At 44.1% G+C, this 18,967-nt stretch overlaps 1 protein-coding gene across 5 annotated transcripts in view; it reads left to right on the forward strand.

Annotated features, from left to right (window-relative positions):
- The window catches only part of TTC7B (tetratricopeptide repeat domain 7B), a 263,032-nt gene that overhangs the window by 21,707 nt on the left and 222,358 nt on the right, over positions 1–18,967 (forward strand). For 3 of the 5 annotated variants that reach the window (XM_038770024.1, XM_038769853.1, XM_038769766.1), the window contains exons 2-3: positions 13,318–13,472; positions 17,314–17,482. In XM_038770024.1, coding sequence (XP_038625952.1) covers positions 13,318–13,472; positions 17,314–17,482 — 324 coding nt within the window. Of the gene's footprint in view, positions 1–12,001; positions 12,021–13,317; positions 13,473–17,313; positions 17,483–18,967 lie in introns of those variants that run through there. The other 2 variants (XM_038769940.1, XM_038770103.1) reach the window with 2 other exon arrangements.

Below are 18,967 nucleotides of genomic sequence, written 5' to 3' on the forward strand. Positions count from 1 at the left end.
TCACACAGTAAGTGCTCAGTAAGTATGAATGAACAAATGAAAATAATTAGATTGGATGCAATTCATGTCGCCCATGGGAATCACAGTCCTAAACCCCATTTTATAGATGAGGTAACTGAAGCATAGAGAAGTGAAGTGACTTGCCCAAGGTCACACAGCAGAGAGGTGGTGGAGCCAGGCTTAGAACCCAAGTCCTTCTAACTCCCGGGTCCATGCTCCATTCACTAGGCCAAGCTGCTTTACCAGACTTATATTTCTGGGAAGCTTTGGAAGGCCTGATCCCAGCAATTGTCTGCCAGTGAGGCCCCGTCAGCTCCCACTCAGGTGAGGAAAGACCTCTCTGGAACAAGATGCCCCGAGATCCTGTCTCAGTGAGGCACCCTTCATCAGGCTGGCCTGTCTCACCCAGTGTTGGGTTGTTGTATCCACACTTGACCAGTCTGTGGGCTTCAAGTGATGCCATAGTTTCTGGGCAACAAATTCTCGTCATACAATGCCCCAGTCCCAGGGAGTACAAGATGGAGGAGACTCAGGAAGTGGAGAAAGGTGGAAAACGTTTAAAAGGTCTACCTTCTGTATCACCCCAGGCAGGAGCAGGGGAGCCAAGAGTCCTCGGAGGTTCCCGTCTCTGGGTCCGGCCTTGGGAAAGGCACTTACTACAATCCTGTTACACGTACAGCTTGAAGTTGTGCTCCCTACAACACCTTGGTGCTGGGTGGTATCCCTAGACGAGTGGAAGACAGCATGGAGAAGCAGTGTGGCTTAGTGGAAAGAGCACAGGCTCGGGAGTCAGAGGTCGTGGATTCTAATCCTGGCTCTGCCACTTGTCAGCTGCATGACTTTGGGCAAGTCACTTAGCTTCTCTGGGCCTCAGTTCCCTCGTCTGTAAAATGGGGATTAAGACTGTGAGCCCCACGTGAGACAACCTGATTACCTTGTATCCAGCCCAGTGCTTAGAACAGTGCATGGCACATAGTAAGTGCTTAACAAATGCCATCATCATCATCACCACTAGCTACCCAAGCAACATGTTGCATTCACTGGTGAATTTTGCCATCAGTGGTGTCTTCTTTGAGTGTGAAAGACAACTATATATACAGTGTGCAGTGTTTGTGAAATATACAAACCTTCCCAGAATTGCTTTTTCAACTCCTGACCTTCTGTTTCCAGTGCCTAACCCACCCCTTTGATGTAAGCCTTTCAGTCATCAACCCTGGGTAGTTTTAAACTCACCTGCCCAACGGCAGGGGACCGGAGTATATAATCTTTTCAGTGGAGTTCAGCTGTAGAATTTTGCTTTGTGGACCCAAATGACCCCATAATGGAATTCTGACCCTTTAGGAACAGAGTAATCCTGACAAGGGTTGGGATAGTTCACCTTTTGTGGGAGTAGCATGGCCTAGTGGAAAGAGCACGGGCCTGGGACTCAGAGGACCTGGATTGATTTTAATCCCATATCCACCACTTATGTGTGACCTTGGGCAAGCCACTCACATTCTCTACGCCTCAATTACATCATCCATAAAATGGGGATTAGGACTGTGAGCCCATGTGGGACATGGACTGGTACAACCTGATTAGATTATATCTTGTACAATGCCTGGCACATAATAAGTGCTTATCAAATACCATTTAAAAAAATAACAAAAAACAAAAGCCTTGTGGCTTTAAGCCACCTGTAAGGTCCTTGAATTTCTGGGTTAAACTAATGTTCTTCCTGGCTCTCTAGTCATTATCTCCTGCCCTCTACATCCTGAGAGATTTTGGTTAACTGCTGTTGCCATCGCTTGTGAAAATCAGCTCTCTGCTAAGTTTGGATGAGTAATTTATTACCTTGGTGAGCCTTATGTGGGCCAGCAGTGAGCAGCATGGTGTAAATGATAAAGCGTGAGCCTGCGAGTCAGAAGGTCCTGGGTTTAATCTCAGCTCCACCACTTGTCCGTTGTGTGACCTTGGGCAAGTCACTTTGCTTCTCTGGGCCTCAGTTCTCTCATTCATTCATTCATTCAATCATATTTATTGAGCACTTCCTGTGTGCAGAGCACTGTACTAAGCGCTTGGGAAGTACAAGTTGGTAACATATAGAGACGGTCCCTACCCAGTAGCGGGCTCACAGTCATCTGTGAAATGGGGATTGAAATTGTGAGCCCCATGTGGAACAGGGACTGTGTCCAACCCTATTTGCTTATATTCACCCCAGCAGTTAGTACAGTGCCTGGCACATAGTAAACACTCAACAAATACCACAATTATTGTTATTACTATTAACCAGATGGAGAGGGGCCCAGACTGAGGACTTGCAATCATTTTTGTCTTGGACCAGTACTCTATTCAGGTGTTCTAACTCTGCAGAAAATGTCCCTCTTCCAAGGACGAGGATTCCCTCCTCTGCTTATTGGGTTGAGCTTGGAAATATCAGTGACACTTTTGTTTAAGAAAATACTTCAACTGGGACCACTTCCTGAAAGACAGTTCCTTTTCTTCTTGAGGAAGGGGAGTCTGATAATATTTTTCTAGCAGGCTTCCTGCCGCACAGAGCACACAATGAAGGCAATTCAGTTCCTTGAGTTAGGGATCTTGAAAAGTCATAAAGTTAGTTCCCTTTTCCCCACCCAGAGAAGCTGGCTTCCTGAGGAGAAAAGCTCCTAAACATAGTAGCCTTTAGAAATGTCCAAGAGAGTTATCCATTTGGCCCAGGTTAGAAAATACATCCTGGCCCTCTTTGTCCAGGGAGCTTGTTAAATCAGACAGGGCAGCTTATTAAAGTGCTTCCTAGAGTGCCACGGGGCACGGCCTATAAGGACCTTTAGCCCACTGCTGCTCCCTGTGAAGGCAGTGAATCTCCGTGCCAACACAAATGAGACAAGGCCACGTTAGTGGCAAAAGCCCTAAGAAGGATCGTGACCTATTGGATAGAGCACTGGTCTGATAGTCAGAAGGACCTGTGTTCTAGTCCTGGCTCCACCACTTGTTTGCTGTGTGACCTTGGGCAAGTCACTTAACTTCCCTGTTCCTCAATTACCTCATCTGTAAAATGGGGATTACGACTGTGAGCCCCAAGTGGGACATGGACTGTGTCCAACCTGACTACCTTGTATCTACTCCAGTGCTTAGAACAGTGCCTGGCACATAGTAAGCACTTAACGAATGCCATAAACAAAACCCTGGGTTGGAAACTACGATCCTGCCAAGTGACATTATCCAGTCACTGGATGACTTGAATGTTACCTTAGGTTATTGGGCTTATAAACAAATCTTCTCCCTAGTGTAGAGTTGCAGAGCTTGCAGTGTTCCTTTGGGTTTTAATTGGAATAAACTTGTCAAAGTGCCAGCATGATCACCAGGGCAGCAATTTTGTTTCACCACTCATTGGGTGTTGTAAATGAAGAAAACCTCATATTCATTAATGGAGCAATGTTACAGGAAGCTGATAACATCTGGGATAATTCTTTCACTGGACAGATATGAGGGTTGGTTTGATTTAAAAAACTGCGTGATTTTTTTTTTTACTCCTACATATTTGTGTCTTTACTGCTTTAACAGTGGAGACTCTTGTTCTTATTCTGACAATCTTCCAGTAAGCACCTGGGAGAACATTTGATGTGGCTGCTCTTTCACACTAGTCATGCAAATTTGGAAACAAGACCCAGTTCAAGTAGACTCCCACTCACCTCTGGTTACCACTTGGAAGGCCACTGGATGTGTAGATTTCTAAAATGAAGCTCTGAGGAGGAGGAGGGAGGAGATGTGGTCTTGCGATTGAAATACACATTCGCTTGTGAGTGCCAAAAATCTCCCCATTGCAGGTGCAGTGTCTAAGCTCGTTGTGGGCAGGGAATGCCACTGTTTATTGTTATATTGTACTTTCCCAAGTGCTTAGTACAGTGCTCTGCACACAGTAAGTGCTCAGTAAATATGATTGAATGAATGTGCATTTCATCTAGTCATCTTTCCTCTCCCTAGTCCAAGCTCTGTTGCAGCAAACTTCCTTTAAGGATCTTGAACAAGTTTAGGGCTTTCTTGCTGCAAAATTTTGGCAGTCAATCAGTGGTATTTATTGAAGACGTGTTTGTGGGCAGAGCACTGTCCTAAGCACTTGGAAGAGTACAGTAGATTTAGACTATAGGGTCCCTGCCCTCAAGGAGCTACATATATAAAGTTCATGAATTATAGGGTAGATATAAAAATAAATTATAGATAAGAAGACTTCCCAGAGGAAGAAGGGACTTCAGAAGGACCTTGAAAATTGGGAGAGAGAGGTGGTTTGGCAGATTTGAAGGGAGAGGGAATTCCAGGCAGGCAGAGGGGTGTAAGCAAGAAGTTGGAGGCAGGAGGGGGAGAAATGTGAAAAAGGCACCATGATTACATTATTTTTAGAGCATAAAAAAATGCAAACTGCGGTGCAGTGGGAGATGAGTGGATTTAATAAGAGCTAGAGAGCTGTGGACAGTGAATTTGCCTACCAACTTTGTTGTACTCTCCCAAGCACTTAGTACAGTGCTCTGCACACAGTAGGAGCTCAGTATATATTGATGGAGGCCCTCAAAGCCAATAATTGGGAGTTTCAGCTTGATGAGGAAAGGAATGAGTAATGATTGATGGTTTTTGAGGAGTAGGGTGTTGTGGGCAGAATACGGGGAGCAGAGTCACATATGGCAGAGGCTGTATTCTAAGCATGCTGTAGGCAGGGAATGTCTATCAACTCTGTTATATTGTACTCTCCCAAGTGCTTAGTACAATGTTCTGCATATAATTAACATGATAAATTTGATTGAAGTAAGAAGACTAGGTGATGAGACTGACAGTGACAGTTTTTCTTTGGAATTCAGATTGTGTGAGAATTGGAAATCTTCAGATGCTAAACCAAACCCTAATTTGTTGACCTTCAGAGGGCACTGTGCAAAACTAGTCTTCTTAAGCCAACATGCCAGGCCCTTCATTTTGCCTGCCTTTCTGTCAGTGCTTATGGACTAAGTGCCCAGAACAAGAGCTAGAAATAGTGGTATAGACCAAGCCAGTGATTACAGTGATAACAGAGACCACCGTCTACAGCAGAGAGAACCCTCAATTCAGGATAGAGAATTTGTGTGAAGGAATTGATTACAGTGCCAGCCACATGCTATCACTTCTGCCAAGCAAATTCCCAGTTCCTGCTGGGGCCTGAAGAGCAGCACACTGCAAGAGTGTTATGTACAAAAGCCCGTATATGGCCAAAGTGGCTGAACCATAATACCAATTTTGCATGGTTAGGAACTCAGACCGGCAGGCCTCAGTAGCCACTGTGATCTTTGCTGTCCATTTCAGCCAGCCTGTTTCAGCAACCTTACTGCTACTGTCCACTCTGCGAGACACCCTAGGAGGTTCTTTGGTCAGAAACCTTCACCACTGATGGCTAAGCCCGGCTGTTTCACGTCCCTCTATGCTGTGGGTGTAGTATGTCAAGGACACTTCAGTGATACTATCCCACTGAGCCCATTGTAACTGAATTTCTTCCCTCCTGGAAGAATTCAGTTTCTGTTGAAGGGCTCAGGATTTGGGGTGGCAGCCGGCCATCTTTTTCTCTGCCCACTCCTGGCCTTCGAGGCCATTTTCTAGTTCCAGGGAAGGAGCCGGACCTAAGGCATGGTGATCCCAACCCTGTGTGACCCATTCCCTCCATACTGCCTTCCATATGTGGAAGCTGCTCAGGTCCTGATAAACTAGTGGGGGCATTAAGAGGTGAGTTGAAAGAGCAGGCAGATCTATTTTTAAAATCATGACTACTCTTGTGGTTGGTGACACTAAAATAAAATAAAATGTCATTAAAGACTAGAAAGGCATTACCATAAATGTCAAGCTAGAGACATATTTAAGCTATTTTTCAATTGCTCCTGGTTTCCATATGAGGGAGGATTTTGCAGGCATTGATCAAGAAAACCTCAATAATGAACTAGCTTTGAAAACAAACTCAAAACTAAGTTCATTCATGTGATGAATTTACAGACCTTTGAAGTTAAGGCTTCCAGGAAAGAAAGATTTCTTTGGAAGAAAGTTCTATTTCAGTGATGTAAGATCGTCTGTTTGTCCCTCTTCCCCCCTCATGTGTTTGATGTAGAAACATCACTTTAGGTGGTGGTTTCCTTTGACTTTCTTTGGAGTCAATTCTTTCTGTACTGTTGAGCCCTGTGTTAGAATTTAGAAATATTTTTGGCTGGGTGCAGAGTGCCAGTGAAGCTAACCCTTTTCAAATTGGGGACAATAATCAGCTCTGCTGATTTAGGACCTTAAAATTGTCATTTTTTTTAATGGTGTATATTAATAGTACCTGAAAATATGATCATTTGGTTTTGTGGTGGGGATTTTTAAGCTTCAGATTCTGCTGACAAACATGGAGCTCCTTTCTGATTTAATAATCTAATAATCATGTGAATGGTAAAAACATTTCTTGAGAGTAGAAAGAGCCAAAGTGATAAAATTTTCTTGGGGAAAAATTCCAATCCCATGACTGAACAAATGGATCAGCATAGTTTGGTGGGACTTGGTCGTGGATCGTTTGAGAAGCTGGGGTTGTGGGCACCAGTGCTGGAGATTGGCTGGCCCTTTGAAGGGTATGGCCCGGGCCCGCTGTAGTGGTGGAAACAGCCATGTTCTGTCCTCACTTTGTGAGAGCATCCCACTGTGGTGAGGAGTCCCTTTACGTGCCTATCTGCCGTTTCTTTGATTCCAGCTCACTTTTGGCTTCGAAACATTGAACTTTGGGTTAACCCACATTCAGTTGAGTGTCGTGCGATCTGGCTTGAGAAGCCAAACATGCTTGTTCCTCTCAGTGTTTGCCAAACAAAACCTTCCCTTGAGTATTTGAGGCTGCTGAAATTTATGGTATTTGAGCACTTGATGTGTGCAGAGTACTGTACTAAGTGTTCGGGAGAGTACTAATTGTGGTATTTGAGTGCTTGCTAGGTGCCAAGCATTACTAAGCGCTGCATAAGAGACAAGATAAATCAGGGCCTATGGGGGCTCACAGTCATTGCTCGGCAAATAGTACGTTCATTCATTCAATCGTATTTATTGAGCACTTACTGTGTGCAGAGCACTGTACTAAGCGCTTAGGAAGTACAAGTCAAGTGCTTAACAAATACCATTATTATTAGGAGGGAGGCAACTTGTTGTGGCCAGGGAACGTCTGCCGACTCTGTTGTATTGTACTCTCCCATGCATTTGGTAGAGTGTTCTGCATATAGTAAGCACTCAATAAATACCACTGAAGATAATTCTGTCTTTTACAGATGAGGGAACTGTCTTTTACAGAAGAGATCACACAGCAGGCAGGTGATGGAGCTGGGATTAGAATTCAAGTTCTCTGACCAAGGCTCGGGCTGTTTCCACTAGGCCATGCTGCTGGGATTAGAACCCAGTTCCTCTGGCTCCAGGCCTGGCCTCTTTCCACCAGGCCAGGCTACTTCCCAATACAGTACAAAAGAGTTGGAAGACATGATTGCTGCCCCTAAGGAGCTTGCAGTTTAATGGGAGAGAGAGACATTGAAATAAATTACAAATAGGTGAAGCAGCAGAGTATAAGGATATATAATTAAGTGCTGTGGGAGTGGGGTGAGTATCAAAGTGGTTACGGGGCAGGACCAAGCACATGGGAGTAGGGAGGGGAAATGAGGGAAGGTTTCTTGGAGGATATGTGGTTTTAGTAGTGCTTTGAAGATGGGGAGAATAGTAGTTTGTCGTTATGAAAGGGAAGGGAGTTCCAGGCCAGAGGAAGGCCCTGGATTGGGGGTCATTGGCAAGAGAGATGAGATCAAGGTGCAGAAATTAGGTGTGCAGGCTGCACTGGACTAGATAAAAGTGTTTAGGTGGAAGGAGGAGAGCTGATTGAGTGTTTTAAACTGATGTTAAGGAGTTTCTTTTTGATGTGGAAATGGCTAGGCAACTGTTGGAGTTTATGGTGTGGGGAAATAAGGGTTGAATTACTTTTTAGAAATAATTCTGGCTCTGCCACCTGTGTACTATGTGACCTTGGGCAAGTCACTTAACTTCTCTGTGTCTGTTACCTCATCTGTATAATGAGGATTAAGACTGAGAGCTCCATGTGAGACAGGGACTGTGTCCTAACCTATTTTTTTGGGGTGGTGGTGGTGGTATGGTATTTGTTAAGGGCTTACTATGTCCATGCACTGAACTAAGCACTGGGGTAGATCTAAGATAATCGGGTTGGACTCAGTCCCTGTCCCAAATGGGGATCACAATCTTAGTCTCCTCTGAGAAGCAGCGTGGCTCAGTGGAAAGAGCACGAGCTTTGGAGTCAGAGGTCATGGGTTCAAATTCCGGCTCCGCCAAGTGTCAGCTGTGTGGCTTTGGGCAAGTCATTTAACTTCTCTGTGCCTCAGTTACCTCATCTGTAAAATGGGGATTAAAACTGTGAGCCCCCCCCCCCCCCCCGGGACAACCTGATCACCTTGTAACCTCCCCAGTGCTTAGAACAGTGCTTTGCACATAGTAAGCACTTAACAAATACCATCATTATTATTTTACAGATGAGGGAACTGAAACACAGAGAAGTTAAGTGACTTACCTAAAGTCACACAGCAGGCAAGTGGCAAAGTCAGAATTAGAACCCAGGTCCTTCTGACTTGCAGCCTGTGCTCTATCCACTATATGCTTATTATCTTGTATCTACCCCAGTGCTTAGTATAGTGCTTGGCATCTAGTAAGCGCTTAACAAATACTCTTTAAAAAAATCTGGGCAGCAGAGTGAAGGGAAGTCAGCTAGGAAGCTAATGCAGAAGTTAAGGTAGCATATCTTAAGTGTTTGGACCAGTGTGGTAGCAATTTGAGTAAGGAGGAAGGGGTGGATTCTAGAGATGTAGATGTAAGCAGCAGGATTTGGTGACAGACTGAATATGTAGGTTGAATGAGAGAGATTAGGCTAGGATTTCAGTAGGGAATTTGGTCAGAATTAGCACTACATTTTAATGCCATTAAAATGCTTCCTGTGACTACTTTTTCACCATTTCAGTTCACTAGCCCGCAAATGACAAATCAGTAAGTGGATGTATACATTTATCTTTTGTAAGTTCCTTGAAAGCCAAAGACCCTAGAAGATAGCGAAATAGTATGGCTTAGTGGGCAGAGTACAGGCCTGGGAATCAGAAGGACCTGGATTCTAATCCTGGCTCTGCCATTTGTCTGCTGTGTGTCCTTGGACAAGTCCCTTAACTTCTCTGTGCTTCAGTTAAGGAGATTAATACAAGTAATACTTTGAGCCCAATGTGGGACATGGACTGTGTCCAGCATGATAGGCTTAGTACAGTGCCTGGCACATAGTGCTTAATAAATACTATTAAAAAGTTAGACTGAAATTTAACTTTGTAATTGGTAAAATGCTGGATTAAAATGATCACAGACTTAATTTGCAAACTCTTTGAAGAAAATATGGACCTAGTTGGCATAGTTTCATTTTAGACTAATCCAGTTTCATATGACAGATTAATGGGAGTGATCAGTCAAGAAAAAGCCAAAAAGTGCAATTATCTCGACTTCATAAAGTACTGAATCTGTGCTGCATGACATAGTCCTAAAGGGACAACATGGTGTAGGTCACACAATTATTTGGGAGCTCATAGCTGGGGTGGTGTTCAGAGAGTGTTTGGTCTTGGGTCATACATTGAGCAAGATTTCTTTGAGTTAACCCAGATGATGTAATAGAGAGTTTTCTTATGTTGGCAGATGCCATCAAGCTGGGGGTTGGGTCTGCTCAATTGGAGAAGTGGTTGCAAGCAAGCAGAGTGAAATTCAGTAGGGACAAATACTAGGTGGTAACCTTAGGGGGAAAATAAAAATACTCAAGTACAAGATGAGAATGAGCAGCTGGCGTTGCATAATCTTGACTGAAATATCTAGGGGCCACAGAGGATAAGAAGTTGACTGTGAGTCAGAAATGTGGTGCAGTAGTTAGAAAAGGAAGCCCATTCTAGGGGGCATAGCAGGAGTTCAGCATTTATCGATGGTAAGGTGGGTCTCGTTCATTAGAGTAGGGATCCTTACCGGGCTCCACCAGTAAAGAGCTCAAATCTGATTCAAGTGTGGAGATTCATAAAGGTTGTGGGCAGGAATGATCTCAGGATTGTTGCTCATCAAGTCCCATTAGAAAAGGGTGAGGGACCTCTCATTAAATCTTGAAAGTGATTGGCTTCAAATGACCAAACAAAAAGAAACTCTCCTGTCTGTAAGTGGTAAACAGATGGAATCTGTCACGTAGTCCACTAGACTATAAACTTCTCCTCTACTGCAAGCTCCTTGTGGTCAGGTAACATATCTGCCAATTCTTTTTTTTTTCAATGGTTTTTGTGAAACGCTTACTATGTGCCAGGCACTGCTAAGCACTGAAGCTGTAGACTAAGCTCTGATGTACTTTCCAAAGCACCTAGTGCAGTGCTTTGCACACAGTAAGCACTCAGTGAAAACTGTTGATCAGTAAGTTGAGGTGGACTTAGAGGAACTCTGGGAAAATCCAGGGGGGCCTATTTGGGTTGTGTTGTATTGAGGGTCATGGGGGACAGACCTTCAGCAGCTACCATGCTACAGGGCCTCCAGAAATAGAACAGGTTCAGCCCTCAAGCCCTTCTTATCTCTTTTCTGTCCCCACTCCTGCTCTCCAGCTTGCATTCTAGGGAAGTTAGGTTTCCTGGTAAACTTTTCACCACCAGTTTAAGGCTGTGTGTAGATCAAACATATCAGAATGTTTTAAGGTGGGTTTTAGATGAATTAGTGGACAAAAAAGCAATGATGGGTTCCTAGAAGTGAAATTCGGAATGTTCGTTTTTCATCCCTAACCTTTAAGATGGAGGTCAGAGATGGCAGCTTATACACTATTCTTCCAAGTATCTTGCCGCTGCCGTCAGTGAATATTTTTGGTGGAATGACCATTGCTATAATCCAGTAATGGTATTTCTTACACTCCTTCTTAGGTCCTTAGAGAGGAATGTCAAAAGGATACAGAAGAGTGTCACAAAGATTATTAAAGGTGTGGAAAATGAGATCTTTGAGAAGCGAGGCCGAAGATTTGGGTTCATTCAGTTACTGAAAAGGTGGTGCGTGAGTGCCCTTTAGGTATTTGAAGAATACTAAACGGAGGGTAGCCAGCTATTCTCCATCTCCACCGAATAAAGACCTAAAGTAAACTAATGCATTTATATTAAATATGAGGAATGTTTTTTTCTGATCAGGTCACCAAGGAGGGAGTTGTGGTATTTCTAGTAACAGGAGAAATGTCATTCTTCCTGAAAGAAGGGGGTGGATTAAGGTGACCTTGCAACTTGTTATGATCCTATATTATGGGGTAGTGATTCATTTGTATGGACTCCTCTCTTGGCAGGGCCATCTTCTCTAGATGAGACATCAAGGGGCAGGACATACACAGATAGGAGCCCTACACTCAGGGAGTACTTGGTTGAGCAAATCCATGGGTAGGGACTGTCTTTATATGTTGCTGACTTGTACTTTCCAAGTGCTTAGTACAGTGCTCTGCACACAGTAAGCGCTCAATAAATACGATTGAATGAATGAATGAATGAATCAGAGAAGCAGCATGGCTCAGTGGAAAGAGCATGGGCTTTGGAGTCAGAGGTCATGGGTTCAAACCCCGGCTCCGCCAATTGTCAGCTGTGTGACTTTGGGCAACTCGCTTAACTTTGCTGTGCCTCATTACCTCATCTGTAAAATGGGGATTAAGATTGTGAGCCCCCCGTGGGACAACCTGATCACCTTGTAACCTCCCCAGGGCTTAGATCAGTGCTTTGCACATAGTAAGCGCTTAATAAATGCCATTATTATTATTATTATTATTAATAATAATAATAATGAATGAATCTCCTTTTCTGTATTCTTTAGGGGTGGTGATGGGGCTCTTCACTTTTGCCACTTTTGTGATTTGGGATAGGTGGGGAAGGATGTCTCCTGCTTCCCTGTTCTTCCCTGCCTGACAGGCGGTTGCCCTCTGCTGCTGCACCACCTGTGACCTGCTCGGTGCCCAGGTGGGGACAAGGGCTCCCTTTCTGGGCTTGAAGTGGTGGGCACCCCCGCCTCCCCCGACCCCACGTGCTAGGCATCACTCCGGCTGTTTGCGCAGATGCTGGGGGTGGCGTGATAGCACCTCCAGCTTGCTCTGCTGCCATTGAGGATGGTAGGAGCTCTGTCCATCCTGCCGGCAGAGAGCAAGGGGTGGAGCCGCCGTGTCGACTCCCAGTTTCATCCCCTTTCCGACTCAAAGGGGTGAGGTCGGGTCAGCCGCTTCCTGCCCAGGAATGGTGAGGGAGAATTAATGGCGTCACCCTCGTCGGGCCGTGCCTGCTCACACTGTGGGTGCCTGTTGCTGACCTGTGATCTGGCCTGGAGTAGTCTGATGGTTCATTCAATAAATATGACTGAATGAATGCTTACTATGTGCAAATCACTGTACTAAGCACTTGGGAGAGTACTATATAACAACAGACACATTCCTGCCCAGAGCGAGCTCACAGTCTAGAGGGGAAGACAGACATTAATATAAATAAGTATATAAATAGATAAATTACAGATATATATATAGAGAGAGACATGCTTATGTGCTGTTGGATGGGAGGGAGGATGAATGAAGGAGCAAGTAATCACGGTGCAGAAGGGAGTGGGAAAAGAGAGGAGGGCTTAGTCAGGGAAGGCTTCTTGGTGGAGATGTCCCTTCAATAATAATGATGGTTATTATTAATGATGGTAGATTAAGTGCTTACTATGTGCCAAGCACCATTCTAAGCACTGGGGTAGATACAAGGTAATCAGGTTGTCCCTCGTGGGGCTCACAGTCTTAAATCCCCATTTTACAGATGAGGGAATTGAGGCACAGAGAAGTTAAGTGACTTGCCCAAGGTCACACACCAGACAAGTGGTGGAGCCGGACTTAGAACCCATGACCTCAGACTCCCAAGCTCATGCACTTTCCACTAAGTGGCTTCATGTTGCTTCAGTAAGGTTTTGAAGTGGGGGAGATCTGGTGAGGGACATAAAGATAAAGAATTTACATTGAAAAATGTCAGTCAAGATGGTATCTCCAAGCCATCTTAGACCATGAGCCCAGTGTGGGACATGGACTGTGTCTGATCTGCAGATGTTGTAACCACCCCAGTTCTTTGTAAAGTGCCGCTCATTGCCCCTAACACATTAGTTTCCTTGGAGTCAGTGAACACAAGATTCTTCAAAGACACAACTTTCTAATTATGGGAAAATTGGGTTTATTTCCTCTTTTTGTATCAGACAAATATAATCCTGCCTGACCTTGACTGTTTTTTTTTTTTGTAGATGACATGGCTGAACTGCTTCTCGGGGAGTCCAAACTAGAGCAGTTCTTGAAAGAAAATCCATTTAAACAGGGTGCCAGTCCTCGGGGCCCCAGACCAAAGCTGACAGAGGTCCGGAAGCATCTTACTGCTGCAATTGACAGAGGAAATCTAAAGGTACTTATCGAAATCTGGAGAAGTTATGAGCACTTGGAAGATTGGCATGAGTATTGAAAGTTTGAGATTTCCAGCAAACCTCAAGTGGGTGTCTCTGCCTAATTTTATTCCTGCAAGAATATTAGAAGAAATTTGAAAGAGTTTTGTATCGTATAGAAGTTTAGAGACAGTTGTCATAGTAGAGAGTTGCTTCCACCATATTTATTAATGTCCTTGATCCTAGTGCTACTTTACAAACTTTCAAGTTCTTGTGTTGGTAATGTATGTGAATATTTCTCTAAATGGATTCTGGAAAGCCATGTTATTATTTTCTTTTTGCTTGAAATATATCACAGTTATGTAATTTCATGAACTAAGGCTTTAAAAAAATGAAATCAATCAGTGGTATATATGGAGCTCTTTCTGTGTGCAGAGCATTATGCTAAAGGTTTGGGTGGATATGAGAAGCAGAGTGGCCTAGAGGGTAGAGCACAGATATGGGAGTCATAAGGACCTAAGGTCTAATCCCAGCTCTGCCACTTGTATGCTGTGTGACTGTCGGTAGGTCACTTCGCTTCTCTGGGCCTCAATTACCTCATCTGTAAAGTGGGGATTAAGACTGTGAGCCTCATGTGGGACAGGGACTATATCCAACCTGATTTGCTTGTTTCCCCCAGTGCTTAGTACAGCGCCTGGCACATAGTAAGTGCTTAACAAATAACTACTATTATTATTTTCATTATTAAAATAGCATTGGTAGACACAATCCCTGACCTCAAGGAGTTTATAGTCTAGAGGGGAAAAATGACATATTCATTATAAATTTCCCCTGATACAGATTTTCATAATTTAGACAGGCTGCCTCATAATCCTGTTTTGAGACTAAATCCCCATGGAGCTATTCAACACTAGTGGAAATAGTGATATTGCGTTTGGTGGAGAACCACAGTGCTAATTTCTACATCAGTTATTGCTGAGTTTTGATGACATACCAAAGAAATTCTTAACTTTTAACCCTCTTGTTTTTTCACCTCTCACAATATGTTGTCTATGTTAATCTCCTCCTTCCTTCTTTAATTCCTCCCCTTTCTCTTACTCGCCATTCTCCTTTCCTCTATTGTCAACAAGCCTTGTTTTTTGTTTTTCTGAGTCCCTCTGTTTTGTCTCTGTAGTAGACCACTGTCTCCTCAAATTTCAGGCATATAAGGGTCTCTCTCAGCCCAAAATTTCACTCTGAGATCCCTTCACCAAACTACTCTGTTTAGAGCTTAGTCACTCCCCCCCCACCGGCCCCTCCTTCTAGACTTTGAGCCCATTGTGGGCAGGGATCGTCTCTTGCTGAATTGTATTTCCCAAGCACCTAGTACAGTGCTCTGCATACAGTAGGTGCTCAGTAAATACGATTGAATGAATGAACCTGGGCCCTGAGGTTGGGGTGAGGATGAGGGTTAATTGGCCCAGTGGCTGTGCAGAGGTGGGGTAAGTATTGAGGCATTTAAAACGTTTGCCATTGTGAGGGATAAGGGTCAAAACACGTATAACCCATATATCCAGTCTGTCTGCCTTCCCGACAGTGCTAAAATCCATCCTTTCCTCTTTCCATATAAACTGCTTCTGTGTTGGTTCAAGCACTTTTCCTATCCTGCCTTGACTATTGCATCAGCCTCCTAACTGACTTCCCTGCCTTCTTCTCTCCCCTCCTCAGTCCATACTTCATTCTGCTGCCTGGATCATTTTTCCAAAAAAAAAGTTAAGTTCATATCTCCCACCTCACTAACCTCCAGTGGTTGTGCATCCACCTCTGCGTCAAACAGAAACTCCTAACCTTCGTCTTTAAAACACTCAGTCAGCTTGCCCCTTCCTATCTTACCTCACTACTATAGCCCAGCCTACAATACTTTGCTTCTGTAGCACTAGCTTTCTCATTGTAGACCTAATCTTGTCTACCTCTCTGCTGACCATTTTCCCAAATCCTCTCTTTGGCCTGGAACACCCCCGTCCCATCACCCCCCTCAAATGATATATGGCAGACCACCATCCTCCTTGCCTTCAAAGCCTTATTAACGTCTCATCTCCTCTAAGAGGCCTTCCCAGATTCAGTTCTCTTCCCTAGCTCCCTCTCCCTTCTGCGTCATATATTTACTTGGATCTTTACCCTTTGGCCACTTGATATTCACCCCACCCTTAGCCCCACAGCATTTATGTAATTATCCATAACTTATTTATTTCAATGTCTGTGTCCTCATCTAGACTGTAAGCTCCTGGTGGTAAGGGAACATATCCGCCAACTTTGTTGTACTCTCCCAAGTGCTTAGTATGGTGCTCTGTAAAAAGTAAACACTGATATACCATTGATTGATAACCATTACATTTTCAAGAAGTAAACTATGATAATGTGCACCTATGTTGTATGGTTGCCTCTGTGTACTAACAGCTCAAAGGTTTCATTGCTTGGCTATTGCCACAGAAAGGTTGCTGACCCCTGCTCTAGAGTAAGAACATTAAGAGCATTTAGAATAAGAACATGTGCCTGCGTCAAATATTCAGAGTTCCCATTAAACCATTCTAAGAGGGAATAGAAAGAACAAAGAGTATATTAAAGTTTTTTTTTAGGCTCCCCACCTAATTTCCATTAGGCCATCCCTGATTTTTTTTTCATCCTAGGCCAATGCTAATATTTCTGACTGCCCTACTCCCTTCTTGAGTCTATTCTGGTTGCTTCTTAATGGTCTCTTGAATGGAAGCTCCATACTTCATGCTGCTGCCCGGATTATCTTTGTCCAGAAACGCTCTGGGCATATTACTCCCCTCCTCAAAAATCTCCAGTGGCTACCAATCAATCTGCGCATCAGGCAGAAACTCCTCACCCTGGGCTTCAAGGCTCTCCATCACCTCGCCCCCTCCTACCTCACCTCCCTTCTCTCCTTCTACTGCCCAGGCCGCAACCTCCGCTCCTCCACCGCTAATCTCCTCACTGTACCTCGTTCTCGCCTGTCCCGCCGTCGACCCCCGGCCCACGTCATCCCCCGGGCCTGGAATGCCCTCCCTCTGCCCCTCCGCAAAGCTAGCTCTCTTCCTCCTTTCAAGGCCCTGCTGAGAGCTCACCTCCTCCAGGAGGCCTTCCCAAACTGAGCCCCTTCCTTCCTCTCCCCCTCGTCCCCCTCTCCATCCCCCCATCTTACCTCCTTCCCTTCCCCACAGCACCTGTATATATGTATATATGGTTGTACATATTTATTACTCTATTTATTTATTTATTTATTTATTTTACTTGTACGTTTCTATCCTATTTATTTTATTTTGTTGGTATGTTTGGTTCTGTTCTCTGTCTCCCCCTTTTAGACTGTGAGCCCACTGTTGGGTAGGGACTGTCTCTATGTGTTGCCAATTTGTACTTCCCAAGCGCTTAGTACAGTGCTCTGCACATAGTAAGCGCTCAATAAATACGATTGACTGATTGATTGATTGATTGGAAGCCTTGCTTCAGGTCATCCACAATGCTTTTGTGTCTCTCTACCATGAGGCATCAATGTCCCCTTATTTCCATCGTCTGCAGCTTGCTTCTTACTCATGCCTTAGTCTCCTTTGTTCATCTTCACCTTCTCTTGGGGGCTGTCCTTTTGTTGCCCTGGGTCACCATAAGATCATTAGTAGGGGAAAGAGAGAAGGGATTGATTGGTTTATGGCAGATTTCTTGTTTTGTTCCCACTGAGAGTTTCACCAAGAATAGTCGTTTTGATCCATAATTCTAACAGAACAGTGCACATACCTGAAAGGAGGTGAACTATAACAGATGGCTCTGCAGGAAGAAAATCCTAAATGCAATATTGCAGGAAAATATTTTTCTTCCTTTTCCTTCTAGTCAGAATTCCTACAAGAATCCAATTTGATCATGGCCAAGTTAAACTATGTGGAAGGAGATTACAAAGAAGCTCTCAACACATATGCCAGGGTTGGCCTGGATGATTTGCAACTAGCAGCCGTTCCTCCTTATAGACTGAGGATGATTGCTGAAGCATATTCTACCAAAGGTGAGTCGGGTTTTTTTTGTTTATTCGTTGTTGTTTTTTCTTTGAGGACTCTTCCCTGATTGGGAAAAGCAAGACATTTATGTGTGTTCTGTTTGGCATTTTGCTCTTTGCTATCACACAAACACTGCTTCTACCTCTGGTTATACAGGTCCACCGGTTCATGAGTCTCTTGTTAACTCTAGGTCACCGAATCTAAAATGGAGAATTGGGAAAAATGAAGGAAAACCTTAGCATGAATATCTTGTAACGTAGAAAATTTAGAGAATGTGGACATTAGGGTTTGAAAACTGCCCTTTGGAATTCTAGTTAAGCTGAATATGTTTAATTTAAGAATAGACATTTGTGTAGTTGTCTCAATTTGTAAAATATATTACAGTACTTGAAGGGTGCAAAGGGTTTTCTTTCTCCTTGTAATAGTAACATTAATAATCACAATAATGGCATTAAGTACTTAAGATGTGTCAAGCACTGTTCTAAACCCGCAAATAGATACAAGTTAATAAGTCAGACACAATCGCTATCCCACAGGGGGCTCACAATCTAAGTAGGAGGGAGAATAGGTTTTGGTTCCCCACTTTGCAGATGAGGAAACAGGCACAGAGAAGTTAAGTGACTTGTCCATGGTCACACTGCAAACAAGAGTCAGAGCTGGGATTAGAACCCAGGTCCTCTGTCTCCCAGGCCCATGTTCTTCCCACTAGGCCATGCTGCTTCTCTGTACACAGGGAAGCATCCCAGCAGTTGCACCGTTGCTGTGGCCTTGCTTTGTGACACAGAATCAACTTGCTGATGTTACTCAAGTTGAGGTTTTTTGGGCCTTTCTCCTGCTTGCCCACTGTTGGTGGTTCTAATGAACAGAACGTGGCCAGGAGTTGAGCAAAACAGGAGGGAGGCCTCGATAATCCACAAGATTGTGTTGTATTCACATAACCTGTTGTTTGCGGAGTTCCAGACTCTGCCAGGCATTTGCCAAGACTCTCAACTGTCCTGTGGGGCGGAAGAAAGATGTCCAGTCTCCTGGAAGGGCTCTATTGTGGCTTACTTGGTACAGTATTTGGAGGCCCTCTAGAAGAGTTGAGTTTGCAAAGTTCATATTTCTCTTGGTCTGTTACACAACCTGTTTTTCTTCTGTGATGACTTCATTTCATCTGCTCTGAGCTGATGTAAACCAGTGGTTATTTCAGACCTGCTGTTTTTTGCTAGTGGGGGAGGCATTCATTTTTCAGTTTGCTAATTTTCTGTCCATCAGGCCTGTTTGTTCTTAGGGAGTTGATATAGATCATTTCATCCGGTCCGAAGCATGATAGCCTGTGGCTCAGGACTGGGGATTTTCTGTTCTTTTGTGTGACACATAGCAGGGTAATAAGAGCCCTGCTCTTCTGGGTAACTCTTGAGGGGAATCTCAGTGACAGCTGTAATGAAGGTGTTGTGTCTAAGGGTGGCAGTGCCCCCACAGTTTAGAGATTTATTGAAGGAGTGAGGCGT

This window comes from Tachyglossus aculeatus, chromosome 1 (assembly GCF_015852505.1).
Source record: "Tachyglossus aculeatus isolate mTacAcu1 chromosome 1, mTacAcu1.pri, whole genome shotgun sequence".
In the NCBI taxonomy this organism is placed as follows: Eukaryota; Metazoa; Chordata; class Mammalia; order Monotremata; family Tachyglossidae; genus Tachyglossus; species Tachyglossus aculeatus.